General features: G+C 37.4%; 1 protein-coding gene across 3 annotated transcripts in view; it reads left to right on the top strand.

Moving 5' to 3' along the window:
- Positions 1-16,942, top strand: part of pkn1b (protein kinase N1b) — a 43,507-nt gene that overhangs the window by 1,324 nt on the left and 25,241 nt on the right. Inside the window, exons 1-2 of one of the 3 annotated variants that reach the window (XM_081379705.1) lie at positions 11,516-11,884; positions 15,565-15,862. In XM_081379705.1, the coding sequence (XP_081235831.1) occupies positions 11,810-11,884; positions 15,565-15,862 (373 nt within the window). In that variant the 5' untranslated portion in view covers positions 11,516-11,809. Of the gene's footprint in view, positions 1-11,515; positions 11,885-15,564; positions 15,863-16,942 lie in introns of those variants that run through there. The other 2 variants (XM_081379706.1, XM_081379707.1) reach the window with 2 other exon arrangements.

Raw genomic sequence — 16,942 nt, 5'->3', positions numbered from 1 at the left:
TTTGGATATTTTTAGGTCAAACCGTTCTTGTTTGTCAGTCATTTCATGCAGGTCTATGGTCACTGTCTCAAAGAGCATGCACAAAGTCCAAATTAAAACATTTCCCCATCGTCCAAATTAAACAATTCCCCATCGTAAGTACACATTGATGGCCTAAGACACGAAACAATGGGTTTGTGTGAGAAAACGAACTGTATTTATATCGTTGTTATCTCTTGAACACAGCACACGTCCAAATGATCTGATGCAAGGGCGGGTATAGATATATACATAGATGTCGCCTTCGCTACTGCAGTTCATTGGAACGAAACCGTAGCCAAGGCGACATCTATGTATATATCTATACCCGCCCTTGCGTCAGATCATTTGGACGCGGCTGTGTTCAAGAGATAACAACGATATAAATACTGTTCGTTTTCTCACACAAACCTCTCGTTTCGTGTCTTAGGCCATCAATGTGTACTTACGATGGGGAATTGTTTAATTTGGACGATGGGGAATTGTTTTAATTTGGACTTTGTGCATGCTCTTTGAGACAGTGACCATAGACCTGCATGAAATGACTGACAGACAAGAACGGTTTGACCTAAAAATATCAAAATTGAAACTACTGCGGAAAAAAAGACACCTACATCTTGGATGCCCTTGAGGTAAGCTAAAACATATCAAAAATTATTTTCAAAGTGAACTATCCCTTTAAAGAATTGCCGCACCAAGATCCTAACGTTTTTCATAATTACCTGAAACCACTGCTAACACAGGTGAACTTCTCTGCCCTCATTCGACCTCTTGAGGATTTACTACAGTGTTGCATTTACATAATGAGTTCTGTGAATTTTTTTTCTTTATTTAGCATTTGGACTGAAATATAATCCTGTTTCTGGCGTAATTTAGTGTAAATTACCTAGATTTGCTCTTTTTGTAATCTTTGTTCTTGAGGGCTTCAGCTGGTTTGTCATTGAAGTGAAGGTGGTCAGCAGCTGTTTCAGTCCTGTGTTAGTTTTGTGTTCATGAATCCAGTAAATATAATGATGGTCTTGTCAGCTAATCTATCAAGAGTATCTCCTTGAAGGAATAATTCAACTGGTATCTGTCAGGTGGTCATCAGAAAGCTTTGGATTTAGCATGTTTAAGGTGTAATATGAATTAGCCTACACAGTTGAATTACAAACCCCAATTATGAAGCATTAGATTGAGAAAAATCTCTTCTGCCAACTAATTATTTCTTTAAAAAAAGAAAGAAAAAGAAAAAAGAAATCCCCCATCTTTATTATATTATAAAAAATTATAGGTCATCTATATGCTAGTGCACACACACTAAATCATGACAAAATAAGATTTTTATTTACAGTCTTTCTCTTCTAAATGTCCCCACCACAACTATGGCACAGAAAAACAACATCGTTTGATAATCTCACTTCCAGAATAATGTTTTCAGCTGATGAACGATAAAAACATTGGCAGCCAATCAGAATCCACCAGTCTTTTAAGAGTTTGAGGATTTAAAGCGACAGGAGACAAAACTGCAGCGTAAGCACTTAATAAACAGAACGTTATCATCCGACACTATATTGTTATCGTTATAGTCGTTGTTAATGCTGTGAGCGGGCCTTTACAGCTTTATAGAAAAAAACACCAGAGAGGCTCTCTGTCACATCGATGTTTCAGCTTCATCCAGGGAAGAATTAAAAATTAAACAGCTTTTCGTACAGAACTTCCTGTCCCCTGGACGAGAAACTGTCTCAGCTGTTCTCCGTCAGACTCGTTTTTAATGTTTCAGCACAAACCTTAAACTGAACTAATGTTCACAGGCAAAGTTAGGCCAAGAACACACTCTATGCACGGTGATCACACATTTGGAGTAGGATTTTCTTGGGAAAAAGCTGGGATTTTCACTCAGTAAATGCTTCAGTGCTAAGTAGAAAGACTGAAAAATGTTGAGATAACATGCTATATGCTATTGGAGACAGTATAGGAACTTTCTGAGTGCATTTCATTAGATGCAAATACCTCCCTATAAATAGATATTGTGGGATGTTGTGACACTGATGATGATGTGAATCAAAACACACTGAGTTTATGTTTACACTGAGCGGATTGCTCTTTTTTGGCCTCAGAATAAAAGCATTGTGTGCAAGATTCTCCTCTTGTTGGACAATTTTTTGAGCTTATATACGCACCAAAGTATTTTGCATTCACAAACCTCTTCAGTACTACGAAAACCATTTTATAGTGCATCTATACTAGCTTGTTGTTTTGCATGTGCAATTTGAAATGCAGGTACATGTGGCTTTTCCCCGCATGTGCTCATGCATTCAGTTCTGCTTTCGTATAGGGATGCACCAATATGAAAATTTTGCCCGATAACCGATAATGTTTTATATTTGAAAGCCGATTACCGATATATTGGCCGATAAATCTAAATCCAAATTTTTATATTATTTTTGAGAGCCTGATTACACAAACAAAAGTCTCACCATTAACATCCACGTCCCAAGCACACAATTATAATATGTTGTCATTATAATTTTATGTCGCTTATATATCAGACTTGCGCTGTTCATGTTGCACTGCACTGTATTTTCCTTTGTTGAAGTGTTTCCAATCATATTTCAGGCAAGTCAACATCATCAGTGTCTCGGCTGTATAGGAAATAATCCATTATTAATCAGCTTTTATATATCGGCCAAATTTTCTGATCGTGCCGATAACAATAACATTAAAAACAAACATATATCGTCCGATACCGATATGGTGGCCGATATATCGTGCATCCCTGCTTTCGTATACTTGCGCGGTATGTTTCTTCCAATGAGATGTTTGTGTAACTATTTTGCTCGCTGGAGAAAGATCCGTCCCATGATCCTTTAAGCCTGGCCGTGTCCTTCTTCACCCCATGCTTTTGCAGCCCATTAGATGCATTAAAGCTCATCGCACAAAATCAATAACCTGCTGCGGGTCGGTTGCTAAAACAATTGTCCAAATGTTTTTTCTTCTGCGAGGAGAGCAGAAAGCAGCCCTAATGCCCTGGAGTGTCCCAGCTATAATGCAAGCGCTCCGGTTACAAGCTTTCTGCCCATCGTGGCTGGAGAGAAACGCCTTCAGACGGCTGGAAGGGCCCTTATGGTGAAATTCACCAGCATCTGTTTACATTAGAGAGAACATGAGCACCATCAAAACATAATATGAGACGGGGATGTTTTGACAACACTAGAAGACATTTTGACCACCTCATTTGGCAGATTTGTGCATGAAAGCTTGATGCAAATGTCCTCACCCTTGTCTAGTGTTCATTATAGAAGATGTTGTGACTAAAGTAGACTCACTGTATAGTCTCCTGCTTTTTTTATTGCAAAGCACCACTGGTTATTAGGGTAAAAAAAATGTAGCTAATAAATATATCTATATATATAGATATAATATATAATATATAATATATAATATCTATATCTATATCTATCTATCTATCTATATATATATCTATATATATATATATATATATATATATATATATATATATATATTTATATATATATATATATATATATATATATATATAGATATAAATATAGATATATATCATACTTCCTGAAATTGTATGTTTAAATATGCAAATAATATCATTTTATTAAATATGCACTAATTTGCTTATATTTTCCTGAACAAAAATCTGGACATTGGATAAAGCCTGGTTCAAAATTCTTGTTTAATTTTGTTGACGCATTAGAGTTAAATATTTTTACTGTGGGGATTTTGGATATCACTGTTTATCACTGGCATCAGACAGAAAACGCCATGTTTTTAGGAAGAAAATGTTATATAAAACAGTGTGAATGATATATGAAGAAACCTTCAGAATAGGAATAAAACTAAAGTTAGGTGTTTCTGAAGTGGAGAAAAAACTCAAGACGTTTAAAGATATGTATCATAATTGAAATCTACAGATGCTAAAAGATAAAGCGCAATATAATAAACACTTACTGTATATGTGTATTGTGGATGTGGATGAATTGACCAAAATCTTCTTTATTTTTGTCTTGCCTTAAAGGGACAGTTCACAATTAAAAAAAAAAAAAATATATATATATATATATATATATATATATATATATATATATATATATATATATATATATATATATATATATGTTCTCGTTCCCGTTCCAAACCTGTGAGAGAAAAGTGGATGTTGGCTGGCATCTGAAGCTCCTAAAATTACACACACAAAAATCCACAGTATTATAACATATGACTTGTGTCCACAAGACTGTTGCCAGGTCTAATGCAAGTTTGAATATGAAGAAAATATTTTATTGAAAGAAGGTTTGGTGCAACATAAAGGTGAGGACATGACAGAACTGTAATTATGGGGTGAACTATGCATCAATAGTGACTATAAATCAGCCAAAAAGTAAAAGCATCATTTAAAGCAAATACTCATCATGAACTGGGTCAGAGATGATGTAAATGTAATCAGCTTTTCTTTTAATAGAGTTCAGTGAATTATTATCCCTTCCTGTTCAGCTGTAAATCCTCACAAAGTCCAGAAACATCAGACAGTTTTTCAGCGAGTGATCAGTTATTAGGGGCGAATGTGAAACTATTAGAATCTTTATAGTGGCAGGATAGGCACTGTACGCACAGGAAGTGATGTCAGTATAGGCACTGTACACACAGGAAGTGATGTCAGGTGCTGCACCTCAGTTTGTTTGATGGCTTCAGGAAGAACCTATTTTTGACTGGCTATGTTTCCATCCACATTTCTGGTTAACTTTATTTTAAGGTGACGTAGTTACATTGTACTAACTCAAATAGGTACTGAGTAATGTTAATTACTACATGTACTTACTATAAAGTTATGGCTTTGGTTTAGAGTTACTAGTAATTATGCATAATTTGCTGTAATTACTATACTATTTAAATCTAGTAACGTGTAACTACGTCACCTTAAAGTGATACCACATTAGTTTGTGCAAATTTTAGGAAATCGCATAAAAAATGTGGATGGAAAGGCCAAGATGTGCATTAAATGTTTTTAAAATGCGCCCAATTGAGGCGGATAATGTTTATATTCAGTAAGACAACTTGTGTATAAAATAGGATGCAAACTGCAACTTTTTACTCTTTTATTACTGATACTTTGCACGTTTCCCTGGAAGTGAAGATTTTTTCCAATAAAATAAATAAAAGTTTTGCAAAATAGCTACTCTCTGCCCTGCTGTTTATAAAAACTTTATAAAAAGAGCTCAGCCTAAAATAAGGCTCACTCTATGGCTGTTTTTGAGTCTTTGCAATGTTTAAAGCACATGACGTCCTCAAGAATAATATCAGGAAGGAATTCGGCAAACGGGACGCAGAGAGCCAATATATGAGCAATTAATCTGCAGATATTTTCTATTTTTAGTATATGTTTTGAGGTCTTGTGTTTCTGTGTATTGGCCCTGTGTAAATGATTTCATTTATACATGATCTTCCTTTTTTTCCACATTGCTGTGCTTGATTTTTCTTTTAACTCTGCAGCAGATTTTTTTGAGGAACTCCTTTTTTCTTATTATTTTTTTCTATGTTTGTTTTATTTTAAATGGTTTGACATGCTATACTTCATCTAAAATTATTCTAAACTTTGCTGTTTTGGCAAATGATTTGGGTACTGCAAGAACCTTTTTGAGGAACTTTTTCTAGATTTAATTTAACAGTGTGATGTGCTATACTCCATTTAAAATTGTTTTAAACTACCATTTTCTTTAAAACTCTTGTATAATGCATACACATGCAGGTTCTATAAGCTCGCTAGCTGAGCGAGTCGTTAATAACTAATCTGCAGGACTATTTAAGTCTATGTATATTTGAAAAATGCAAGATGTCTGTTAGATGGGTGATGGGTTAAGATTATTCATTCTGAAGTGACTCTCACATGTCTGAATAATACATCTGTGCGTGTCAGAGTTTCATCTGAGATGTCAGTGTGATTTCACAGACAGTCGTGATTGTGTCTGATTGCTTCCTGAACGCTGATGGTCCATGTCAGAGACGAGATGAGAGAGTTCAGGACTCAGATCTTATAACTCTAGAGCTGATTGGAGATGTGTGGATGCTCAAACGTAAAATCTAAAATTACTTTATTAAAATTGTATTAAGTAAAGTAGTCTTTTTGTTATTGATTCATCAGAAATCCCCCCCCCCCCCCAAAAAAAATGTCTTCTTAATCTTATCCAAGTCCTTTTTTTCAGTTTTGTTCTGAAATATATCACATTATGCATGGAACTAAAAGCAGTTTGAGTTTCATGTCGAAATTAAAATACTTAAAGTCCCACTGTAGTCAATCATTTTATCCCTTAAAACTCATTTCATTTTTTTAATTGAAAAATTCTTCATGCCTTAAAATAGCTTAAATGTAACTCTACGCTCTTGCCTTCTATGAATATGCAAATGAGCCCCGCCTCCACTCACTCGCACCAGCTCAGAGATCCACTCGTTGACGATCACACGTTGATCTTATTGGTTACAAGGTAGTTTGTGACGTCAGAAACACCAGCGATTTCAAACCGTGTTTTTGAGACTGTCTTTGTTTCACTGCAGTTTTAAGGAGAAAATGCTCTGCAATGGTGATGACTTATGAATTTGCACTTGGTTTCTCTTAAAGCATATTTAAAATACCACATAGACATGTAAACAACATTAAAAGCTTGATTTTCACCACAGGGGCACTTTAAATGGTTTGAAGCTTCATGGTGAGCTTAGACAAACACACACTGCGCTTCTAAGCTCTTGAACTGAATGATGTTGTGTTTTCTCACAAACATCGTCTCTGTCTCCCGAGTCTGTGTAAACCGAGCTGAATGACTGCTAAAGATCGGCAAACACACAACGACTGGTGTAAGAAGTGCATCAGAAGTGCATTAATCAAGTCAAGGGGGATTTGGTTTGTTTTCTGAGATCAGTTCACAAGATTTTTGTCCTTCTCAGGATGAATCTTTCTGCTAATTAAATTTTTATTAGTGCTCATTTTTTCTGCCAAAGCACTAAGAGAAATGGATCAGTCTACTCAACGCTCATTAATGACTTCCTGTCTCTCTCTCTCTCTCTCTCTCTCTCTCTCTCTCTCTCTCTCTCTCTCTCTCTCTCTCTCTCTCTCTCTCTCTCTCTCTCTCTCTCTCTCTCTCTCTCTCTCTCTCTCTCTCTCTCTCTCACGTCCGTAAGCGTCTGTGTGTGTCTTTCATTGATCGGTTGTGGAGATGTTTAGAGCGCTCAGGTGTAGTTTTCACTCGATGTCAGTGAAATACGATCTCCTCACACAAAACAATACATGAAATAATAAACAATAAAATTAACATGTGAAGAGTTCAGATGCAAAAGCCTCTAAGTGCCATTTGAAATTTTCTTCTAGAATGATCATTTTTATCAAGCTCGTATATTTAAGTTCAGTAATTTCACTTAAATGACAATTAATAGGTAATTTTCATTGCCATTTAAGTGAAATTACTGAACTTCAATATACGAGCTTGATAAAAATGATCATTCTAGAAGAAAACTTCAAATGGCACTTAGAGGCTTGTGCATCTGAACTCTTCATGTATACATGATATTTAATGTATGTGTGTCTCTTTTGCTATCAAGACTGCATTTATTTGATCAAAAATACAGTAAAAACAGTAATATTGTGAAATATTTGTACAAACTGTTCATGTTTTGGTCCCCATGAGCAAAACAGTTTATAAACCAAGCAAAATGTTTTAAAATATATAAATGCAGAAAGTTTTGTGTGATGGGTAGGTTTAGTTAGAGGATAGAAGATACAGTTTGTACAGTATAAAATGGAAATCAGTACGTGTGTATTCTCAAACTCAATCTGCTGAACTAAAGACCCGCTTTTAGTTTTTATGCAACCCAAAAAAAAGCCTCACAGACATGATTGAACTCTTGCTAACATACAGTAAGGCCATTACAGCAAAGATAAGCCAAAACACACGCTCAGTGTTTCCAGTGCTCTAGTTTACATTCACACACACACACACACACACACACACGCTAGCTGATGTAACTGAGGATAATCATAATGTTTATCAGGCCGCCTCTCAAAATCATTTATAATCCGATTTCAATCTCCATTAAAATCTGATGGTCATTTATTTATATATTTCTGTGAGTTCCCTGCTGTGTGTGTGTGAAGATGACCGTCACATAGAAACATTTATTAGCTGCAGCAATATAACAGAATTGTGTATATAATATTTTTAAGAGGCGCCTTCTGCGCCACTCAAGGTCACCTTACAAATCTTCCTAAAATCATCAGTATAACGACAATAGACAAAGCATACTATAATGTACATTAAGACACTGAAGAATACGATTTTGCTCAATCCATGTGCAATCATAAATAAGCCTGTTTAAATAAATGAGTTTTAAGATGAGTTTTAAGAGTTTTCCTGTCGCTGTTACGAATGTCCAGGGGAAGGGGCAGCGTAACTAAAAGCCCTAGACCCGTGGTAAGAATAGGGATGCACAGATATGAACATTTTGGCCAATACTGATAACCGATAATTCTTTGTTTGAAAGCCGATAACTGATATACTGGCTGATAAATCTGAATCCAAATTACAAAAACAAAAGTCTCACCATTAAAAGCCATGTCCCAAACACACAATTATGATGTTCTCATAATTTTATGTAGCCGATATGACAGACTTGCGCTGCTCATGTTGCACTGAACTGTATTTTCCTTTTTTAAAATGATTCCAATCATATTTCAAGCAATTCAAACCCATCATGTTGAACAGTGCGCATCTGTATATAATATATATTGGCTGATACCGATATGGTGGCTCATGTATGGTGCATCCCTAGGTAAGACTAAAAAGATTGATGAAGAGGATTTGAGGGTACGGGCAGGAATATAAATTTGAAGAAGATCATAGAGATCTGAAGGAGCAAGATTATTATGAGCATTTAAGATTTTGAAATCAATCGATATTTTACCGGAAGTAAAATAAACTACTAATACTAAATACTACTAATAAATAACATAGAAGTAAAAACTTCAAGAGTGTTAAAGAACACTCTAACAGGAGAAATGTGCTCTATGGGAGGGGTTCTGGAAATAATTTGTGCAGCTGGATTCTGGACCAGCTGCAGTTTATGTTTAGAAGGAAGACCAAAGAGAAGAGAATTGCTCTTATCTCCGACATAACTAGGGCATTTACAAGGATAGCAGTGCTGTGCTGTTCGTTGTCAGGGAAGGACGAAGATATGTCCGTAAAAATATGTTTATGTGTTTTTTATGTTTTGTAAATTAAAATATTCAGTACGAATGATATTATAAACGTGAGCTTCAAAAGAGAGGGTGCTATCAAGGATTACACTCAGACTTTTAACCTGCGTGGATGGAAATACTATGGACTGGTCAATAGTCACAGATAAGCTATCAGTTATTGCCAGAGTAGATTTTGTACCAACCAGGAGAATCTCAGTTTAAGGAAATTTAACCAAATTTTTATTTAAGATAAACAGCTGAACAGAGAAAGTGGAGGGAAAACAGAAGTAGGCATGGAAGAGGTCGTTGTATGCATAGCAGTGGAAATGAATACCGTACTTCCTAAAAATATGTCCATGGGGGCCGTAAATAGATAATAAACAAAAGAGGGCCCAACACTGAGCCTTGGGGAACACCAGTGGTAAACTGCAATGGCTTAGATCTGAAGTTTTTGAGTTGCAAAACTGAGCGTGACCAGAAAAATACAATCCAAAGAAGGTGCCCCTCTTCTGAACACAGAAGACAGACACAGGTGCCCATAACTCCAAGGGAGGCCAGCCTGTCTAGGAGGATGATATTAATATTTAATAGAACATGATTTTAAATAAATATTTAGAATTATAATTGAGGTTTTAAAGAATATTTTGCCCAAAAAAAATCAGTTGCTGATTTTACAAAAAACAACAACAACAAAAAAGTCGCTAGGGTGTTCTAGGTGGTTGCTATGGCATTGCTAGGGTGTTCTGTGTGGTTGCTTGGGCGTTGTTATGTAGTTCCTATGGAATGTTCAGAAAATTGCTACAGTGATGCTATTCAGTTGTAATGGTGCTCTGAGTATTGCTATGCAGTTGCTATGGTGTTCTTGGTGGTTGCTATAGGATTACTATGTGGTTTCTAGGCAGTTGTTAGGTGTTACAGATGTTTGTTATGGCATTGAGTAGTCGTGGTTGAGTAGTTGTGGTTGCTTGGGAAATGCTAGCTGTTACAAATAGTTGCTAGTGCATTGCAAGGTAGTTGCTAGGGTGTTCAGGATGGTTGCTAAAGCATTGCTATATGATTTCTAGGGTGTTATTGGTGGTAGCTAGCCGGTTGCTATGTATTACAGATGGTAGGCATTGCTGTTAGGTTGCTAGATAGTTGATAGGTGTTATAGATGGTTGGTAGGGCGTTGCTAGGTTGTTGCTAAAATACTCAGGGTGGTTTCTAAGGAATTCTGTATAGTTGCTAGGCAGTTTATAAGGTATTATTGTGGTTACTTGGTGTTATAGATTATTGCTATGGCTTTGCTAGGGTGTCCCAAGTCTTTCACTCAGATATTGAAACTAAATATTGAGGAAGCTGTTGTAATAATTTTCTGTTGTTAACCTCATTTTTTTACAATTGCAGAAACAATTAAACATAAAGTGAAGTGTTAAACTGTTTAGTGTTTTTTTTAAGGCCGTGTACCTCAGTGGCTTTGTTTCACTCCATCTGTGATTCAGCGATGTGAAGTTGTCATTCAGGTTTGTGTGAAATGTTGTCTGTAAACATAGTGGTCGGATGGCTGAGCATTACACTGTCAGCCTGAGTTGTGGGCGGGGTTTAGCTGTGGGCGAGGCATAACGAGTGGGGTGATGTGTGGGCGGGGCTTAACAACAGGACAGAGTTATGGGCGGAGTTAACAGTGGGCGGGGTATCAGGACAGAGTTATGGGCGGAGTTGAATTGTGGGCAGGGCATCTGGTCGTGTGAAGTTATGGGCAAGTTTTATAAACCCTGTAAAGCATCACAGGACGGTTTCCACTGTCATTTAGGAATGCAGTCTCTGTTTAACCTGGTTAATTTGGACCTGAGATAAAAGAGGCGTGACGTTACAGTACTGATCATAAATTAGATCATGTTTAGATTCAGCACATACTCTTTCTTTAGACTAGCTTGATACAGTAATAACTCAACTTCTCTGCTTTACATCACGAGATCTTGTGGCCCGAACCATCTGAGGACAGCAGAGACCACGAGTCCTGTGCCTTTATATGGACAAACACACACTTTAAGAACATTATTCCCTGTTATTTATTCTAGAAACTGTATTTTAGTTGTTGTTAAGCCTTACAGTCTATTTAACTCAGTGTTGCACTTGTGCGAGTGTGTGTTTTCTTTTTTGGACAGTTTCGTTTCCTCTTTGGCTGTCACAAGTGTTCACGAATGCCATCCTGTGTATTAAAACACACACACACACACACACACACACACACACACACACACACACACACACACACACACACACACACACACACACACACACACACACACACACACACACACACACACCTCACTGAAATGCTTGTCTCTGAACCGGAAGTTGGTTGAGAGATTTCAAAAGCGATCCATCCACGTGCCCATGTATAAGTGTGTGTGTGTGTGTGTGTGTGTGTGTGTGTTTCTGTGTAAACGGCAAACATCTCTCATGTGTCGTGTCGAGATGAACAGGAAGCTGTTGCTGTCGTTCTCTCTGAGCGGAAGCTGTTCATGTTCATGGTGTCGGAGGCTCTGATAGCAGACCCAACAGGAGTGTGTGGCGATGGATAGTGAAGGAGATGTGGGAGATTGTTCTCTGGAGGACGTTCCCTCCAGCCCGGTGGAGACCGAACATGTGGTAGGATCTCAAAAGCTGCTCTATGTCACTGTTCTTCAGTCTGTTAAAGGGCCCAAAACTCCCCTTCATGTCGGTCCAAACCTGTAGCTGACTTTCTTTTCAAAAAAAGTGAAACAGAAGAGAAGATATTTTGAAGAACGCTGGGGTTATTTTAGTATCGTTTAATCTACTTTTGTAATATTTATTCACATTTTTTATGTTTTTATTTTTACTTAATGTAAAGTGCTGCCATAAAATCTTAATTTGCTCTTAATAAAACCAAAACTAATAAAAGGGAGAAAAGCACAAGAAAATTGATAAAACAAACTAAAAGTAAAATGTCAATGAAAATGGTTCCATGCTATTTAACTATATTAGTTAACATGAACTTTCTAAAGCATTTATTAATCTTAGTTTGTTGATTTGAACATTTACTTATACATTATTAAAATCAAATGTATTTGTTAATATTATTTAATGAACTAGCAATGAACAATTGCATTTTTAAGTTCACAAAGATTAATAATTACTTTAACAAATGTATTACTCACTGTAAGTAAATGTATTAACCAATGTTAACTAATGGATCCTTTTGTAAATTGGTACTAATTTTATTCATTATTTTACCATTTTATTCCAATTAAATTGTAGCCTTGGCTGCCAAAATGAAATCAGCTTAAGATCGTTTTTATTTCTTTTCATTTCAATGTACGTATATGTTTTTCAGTATCTTTAACGTTTACCACACTGGTCCAAACATCATTGGACCCCACTGACTTGACATTGAAAAAGAATATCTTCTTTTATGTATTTTAAGTCTGAAACGACATGAGGGTGAGTAAATGATTTGATATTTTTGGCTGAACGAACCCTTCAAGGTCTGAACTAAACCCTCGCGAGCTAAAGATCATGATGATGATGGTTTATAGCTGTCAGGTTTTGTGTTTTTGATGTTTGTAGTGAGACTAATGCAGCTCAGAGCTTTAGTGATATTCACCACCCATCCTACTTCCGTGACGTGACGCGTTTCTGAGTCAAACTGAATATGCAGTGAGATAAAATGAGGACGGAGCCTGATTTTATCCAAGATAAACTGATTGGATGCTGAAAGAGTCTCTTAAAGGGATCGATGGAGTCAGTCGAAAAGGAGGAGGAGAAAGTTGAAAGTATAAAGACAGTTTTTTCTTTAGAAAATTGGGCACTGATGAATCATTCAGAGACGAGGAATGTGTATTTAAAAACATATGATTCATACATAATTCCTTTGGAGAGAAATAAAGGCCCAAATGAGTCACTAGCTGTCATCCAAAGTATACACAGAAAAAAAGGGTGTCGAATTTACTTTGAAACTCAAAAAATTTCTTGTAAATGTCACTAATAATAATTTGCTAAGAAGCTGCAATTAACACATTGAAACATGACGTTTTGAAGTTGAACGTACTCCAATTACCTTTGTTTTATTTCGAAAAATCAGTTCACGCTGAAATCTGACTTTTTATTTCAGAAAGCTGACTTTGAAATCTTGGCAAGTTTGTGACATTGTTGAGATCTGGGCCCGTATCCCTAAAGAAGTTTTGTGCAAAAAGTGGCTCCTAGCGGCCAAATTCTAAGAAAATTCTCAGAGTCATGACGTTTTCTTAGAATTTCCCCTAAAAGTGACACGAAAATCCCAGTTAATATAAAAGCTATTCCTCGACTTTTAGTGGCTTAGGAGTTCCCCTAAGCAGCTGCACAAAATGGCCAACAGAGGAGGCAACCTTTATGTTCGTTCACCAACTGGGCCAGCAACAAACCTTGCTCCTCAGTCCAGTTCGGCTTGCGATTCCTTTTTTTCTCCAATTTCTGTGTTTGTAGGATATTTGTTAACAAGCCTTCATAAATAGACCAGCCAGCAATCACAAACATTGATAAAAGCTGAGCCGTGTTACCCTCGTTAAGACCACACTGAGTTGTAACGTTGCAATTTCTACTTCATTAAGGACAGCCCCTTGAGATAGGCCATCTTGTTTTCAATGGGGTCCATATGGGAGTGAAAGTACAAAACATGCCAGCTAGGATATTAATATGAGCAAATAAGACACGAATCATTATTTGAACAGGGTGTAATGAGCTTAAGTTTTCACATATTTTAGATTCTGATGTTAGGCTATAACCCCTACAGCTTACTATTCATTTTCCAGATGTTTTCTTGAATGTGAAATATTATTTACAATTACAGTCTGCATAAGATTAGAGTGTATAATTATGTTTATTGATTTGAGGGTACATCCTTTGCTCATTATCACCAAAAGTTCATTTTCATCAAACTTGTAGGATCAACCAATCACGGCTTTTGAAATGATGACTCATACCTAGCAACGGGGTCAACCACACCTCCTCACTAAGATAGGATTTTCCATCCATTCCTTGCTCAGAGTTCACTGAAAATGTTCTGGAATCACTTCTGAGCTAAAACTCCTGGCAAGGAATTTTTAGGTTAAGTTAGGAGCTCTCTGAGAGGATTCTCAGAATCTTTAGGGATACGGGCCCAGGTCTGAAACTCCAGAAGAGAAACACTGGGCTCTTTTATAAAAGGAGAAACATCCGAGAAGCGTTTTCAGGGAAACAGTTGAGATTCTGAAGAGATTTCATAGCGATTCCTCTTTCCTACGGGTTGTGGTGATGTTTTTATGTGTGTGTTGCTCTCACTGAAGTGACTTTTCGTGTGTGTTTTGTAAGTGAGCTGCTCACAGCAGAACTTCCTTATTGAGTCACAGTGTTCATGTGTGTGTGTGTTCGCTCTGAAACATACTGTAGATGAATGTTTCTGCGGTGTCTCGAGTTTGGTACCTGCTCTATTTACACTGTCAGACGTGTGTTTAGTCTTTGAATGGCTGTGTGAAGTGTTATATTTCAGTCTGGTTGCAGTTCAGCTCAGTCTGTGTCTCTTGTGTCAGTTTATGACAACAAAAACAAAACGGAAAAGAGAAGTTCTGTAAGTTTACAGTTTATATAAAGTTTCTCTTGAAGTTGTTGACTTCCTCTGCACGAGCGCTGAACCGCAGAGCTGCCCTTTGCTTCTGCTGACTCATCATAGATCATTAACAAACTAAAGTGCTGGAATAGATTTAGCTAATTACAGGCTTAAAATGTGTTGCACTTAATTGAGTGCTTAGTTTGGGACATTTCATTTAATATTTAATGATATTATTGTTCTGCCGGCATTGACACCATATGTAAACTAATTTAACTTTTTTACAACAAAAATTATAATGATATATCGTGCATCCCTAACAAAACATTCTTTTAAGCTATTTGTATTGTATAAAGTGTGAAATAAATAAATAAAAAAGATCTATCTATCTATCTATCTATCTATCTATCTATCTATCTATCTATCTATCTATCTATCTATCTATCTATCTATCTATCTATCTATCTATCTATCTATCTATCTATCTATCTATCTATCTATCTATCTGTCTTTCTATATATCTATCTGTCTGTCTGTCTGTCTGTAATTTTCTCTGTATTTCTGTTCTGTATGTCGTTATCTACTGTATAATTCTATCTGACAGTTGTTCTGTCTGTTCTTTTTATATGTCACTCTATCCATCTGTATATCCATCGATCTGTCATTCTGTCTGACTTTACATCTGTCTATCCATCCGTCTGTCTGTGTATCCTGCGCTGACCCTTGACCCCTGACCTGTGTGTGCCAGGACTCAGATGGCCTGTCGGTGCTGGAGCAGCTGGGTTTGGACCAGAACTCAGATCTGTCAGACTCCACCGTTCAGCAGCGATTGGACGAGCAGCGCGAGAGGATCCGGAGGGAGATCCGGAAAGAGCTGAAGATCAAAGCGGGAGCGGAGAACCTGCGACGGGCCACGACTGACAAACGCAACGCCCAGCAGGTGGAGAGCCAGTTACGCAGCTCCACACGCAAACTGGACTCGCTCCACACTCAGCTGCAGGAGCTGGACGCACACATCGTCATCAAGGGCCACGACGACAGCAAAGGTCAGAGGTCAACGTTATCATCTCACCTTTACAGGCACAGTGAATGCTTAAAGGTTAGCCTGGCAAGCCAGACCTACATCAAGATTGTCAGGGCTCAATCCGAGGGGCGGGATAAACGGTTGTCTTTCAAATTCCCTCTACACGCAATAGGATAGTGCTACAACCAACCAGAGCGTTTTCCCACCAGCGAAGCTTACGTTAGTTGATAGATTCAACTTTTGCCGTATCTGGTCGGCAAAACTACAAACACATCTTCCTTTTTTAAGAATGACATCAGTGCCGTTCTTTGTTCTTTTCTCAAAGAAAAGCTTAACTCCAAGTCCTCCAGAGTCGCGGCCAAAGCCGATTCGAAAGATCGCTGTTCGCCAGCAGCAGCAGCTCTTCTTTGTTTTCAAGTAGCAGGGAACCGTCGCAGAACCGTCACAACTCTGCCGTCATTATGTTAAGCCCGCCCACCTACTCTATACACGATTTGATTGGCCTGACTAGAGTTTGGTTTTTCCAGCTCGAAAGTCAACGGAGAGTTGCTAGACTACCCTGGCTGCCAAATAAATTTTGCTGCCGCTAGGGTGCGTCTAGATTTCTAGGCTACTTAAAGGTCCCATATTGACAAAACCGAAATTTCCTGGCTTTTTTTCATGATAGCAGAGGTCTAGGGGCTATGTAACTACCATATAAGTTTCAAATCAGTCAATCCACAGACAAATGCACACAGCCTGCATAAAGTAGCTGTGCCTTTTCACAAGCCGGTGTGACTTCCGTATAAATGTGACGTCAGAACTACTCATTTACCACCTTCAGTCACTAATCCGAGCACTGCCCAGCGTCAGGAAACTACATCATTGCACTGGCTTCTGAACAACATTAATATACCAGTGGCTAATGTTTATTTATACGGAAATACCACAGCAGTTTAGTTCGAACTTAACCGTCTGTTCTGCACATTTCACAAGTGACTGCTTCGTCAATCAGGCACAACTCAATGCTGGTTTTACTCATCAAAGATGCTGCAGTCCCGACATTGTTGGCCTGTCCATCCGACCTCAAATTCGCAACCTGTAAATAAACTTCTAACACATT

Source organism: Scardinius erythrophthalmus (genome assembly GCF_964197995.2).
Source record: "Scardinius erythrophthalmus genome assembly, chromosome: 1".
NCBI classification, from domain to species: Eukaryota; Metazoa; Chordata; class Actinopteri; order Cypriniformes; family Leuciscidae; genus Scardinius; species Scardinius erythrophthalmus.
The sequence above is the reverse complement of the archived record's forward strand: the minus strand, read 5'-3'. Positions and strand labels throughout refer to the sequence as shown.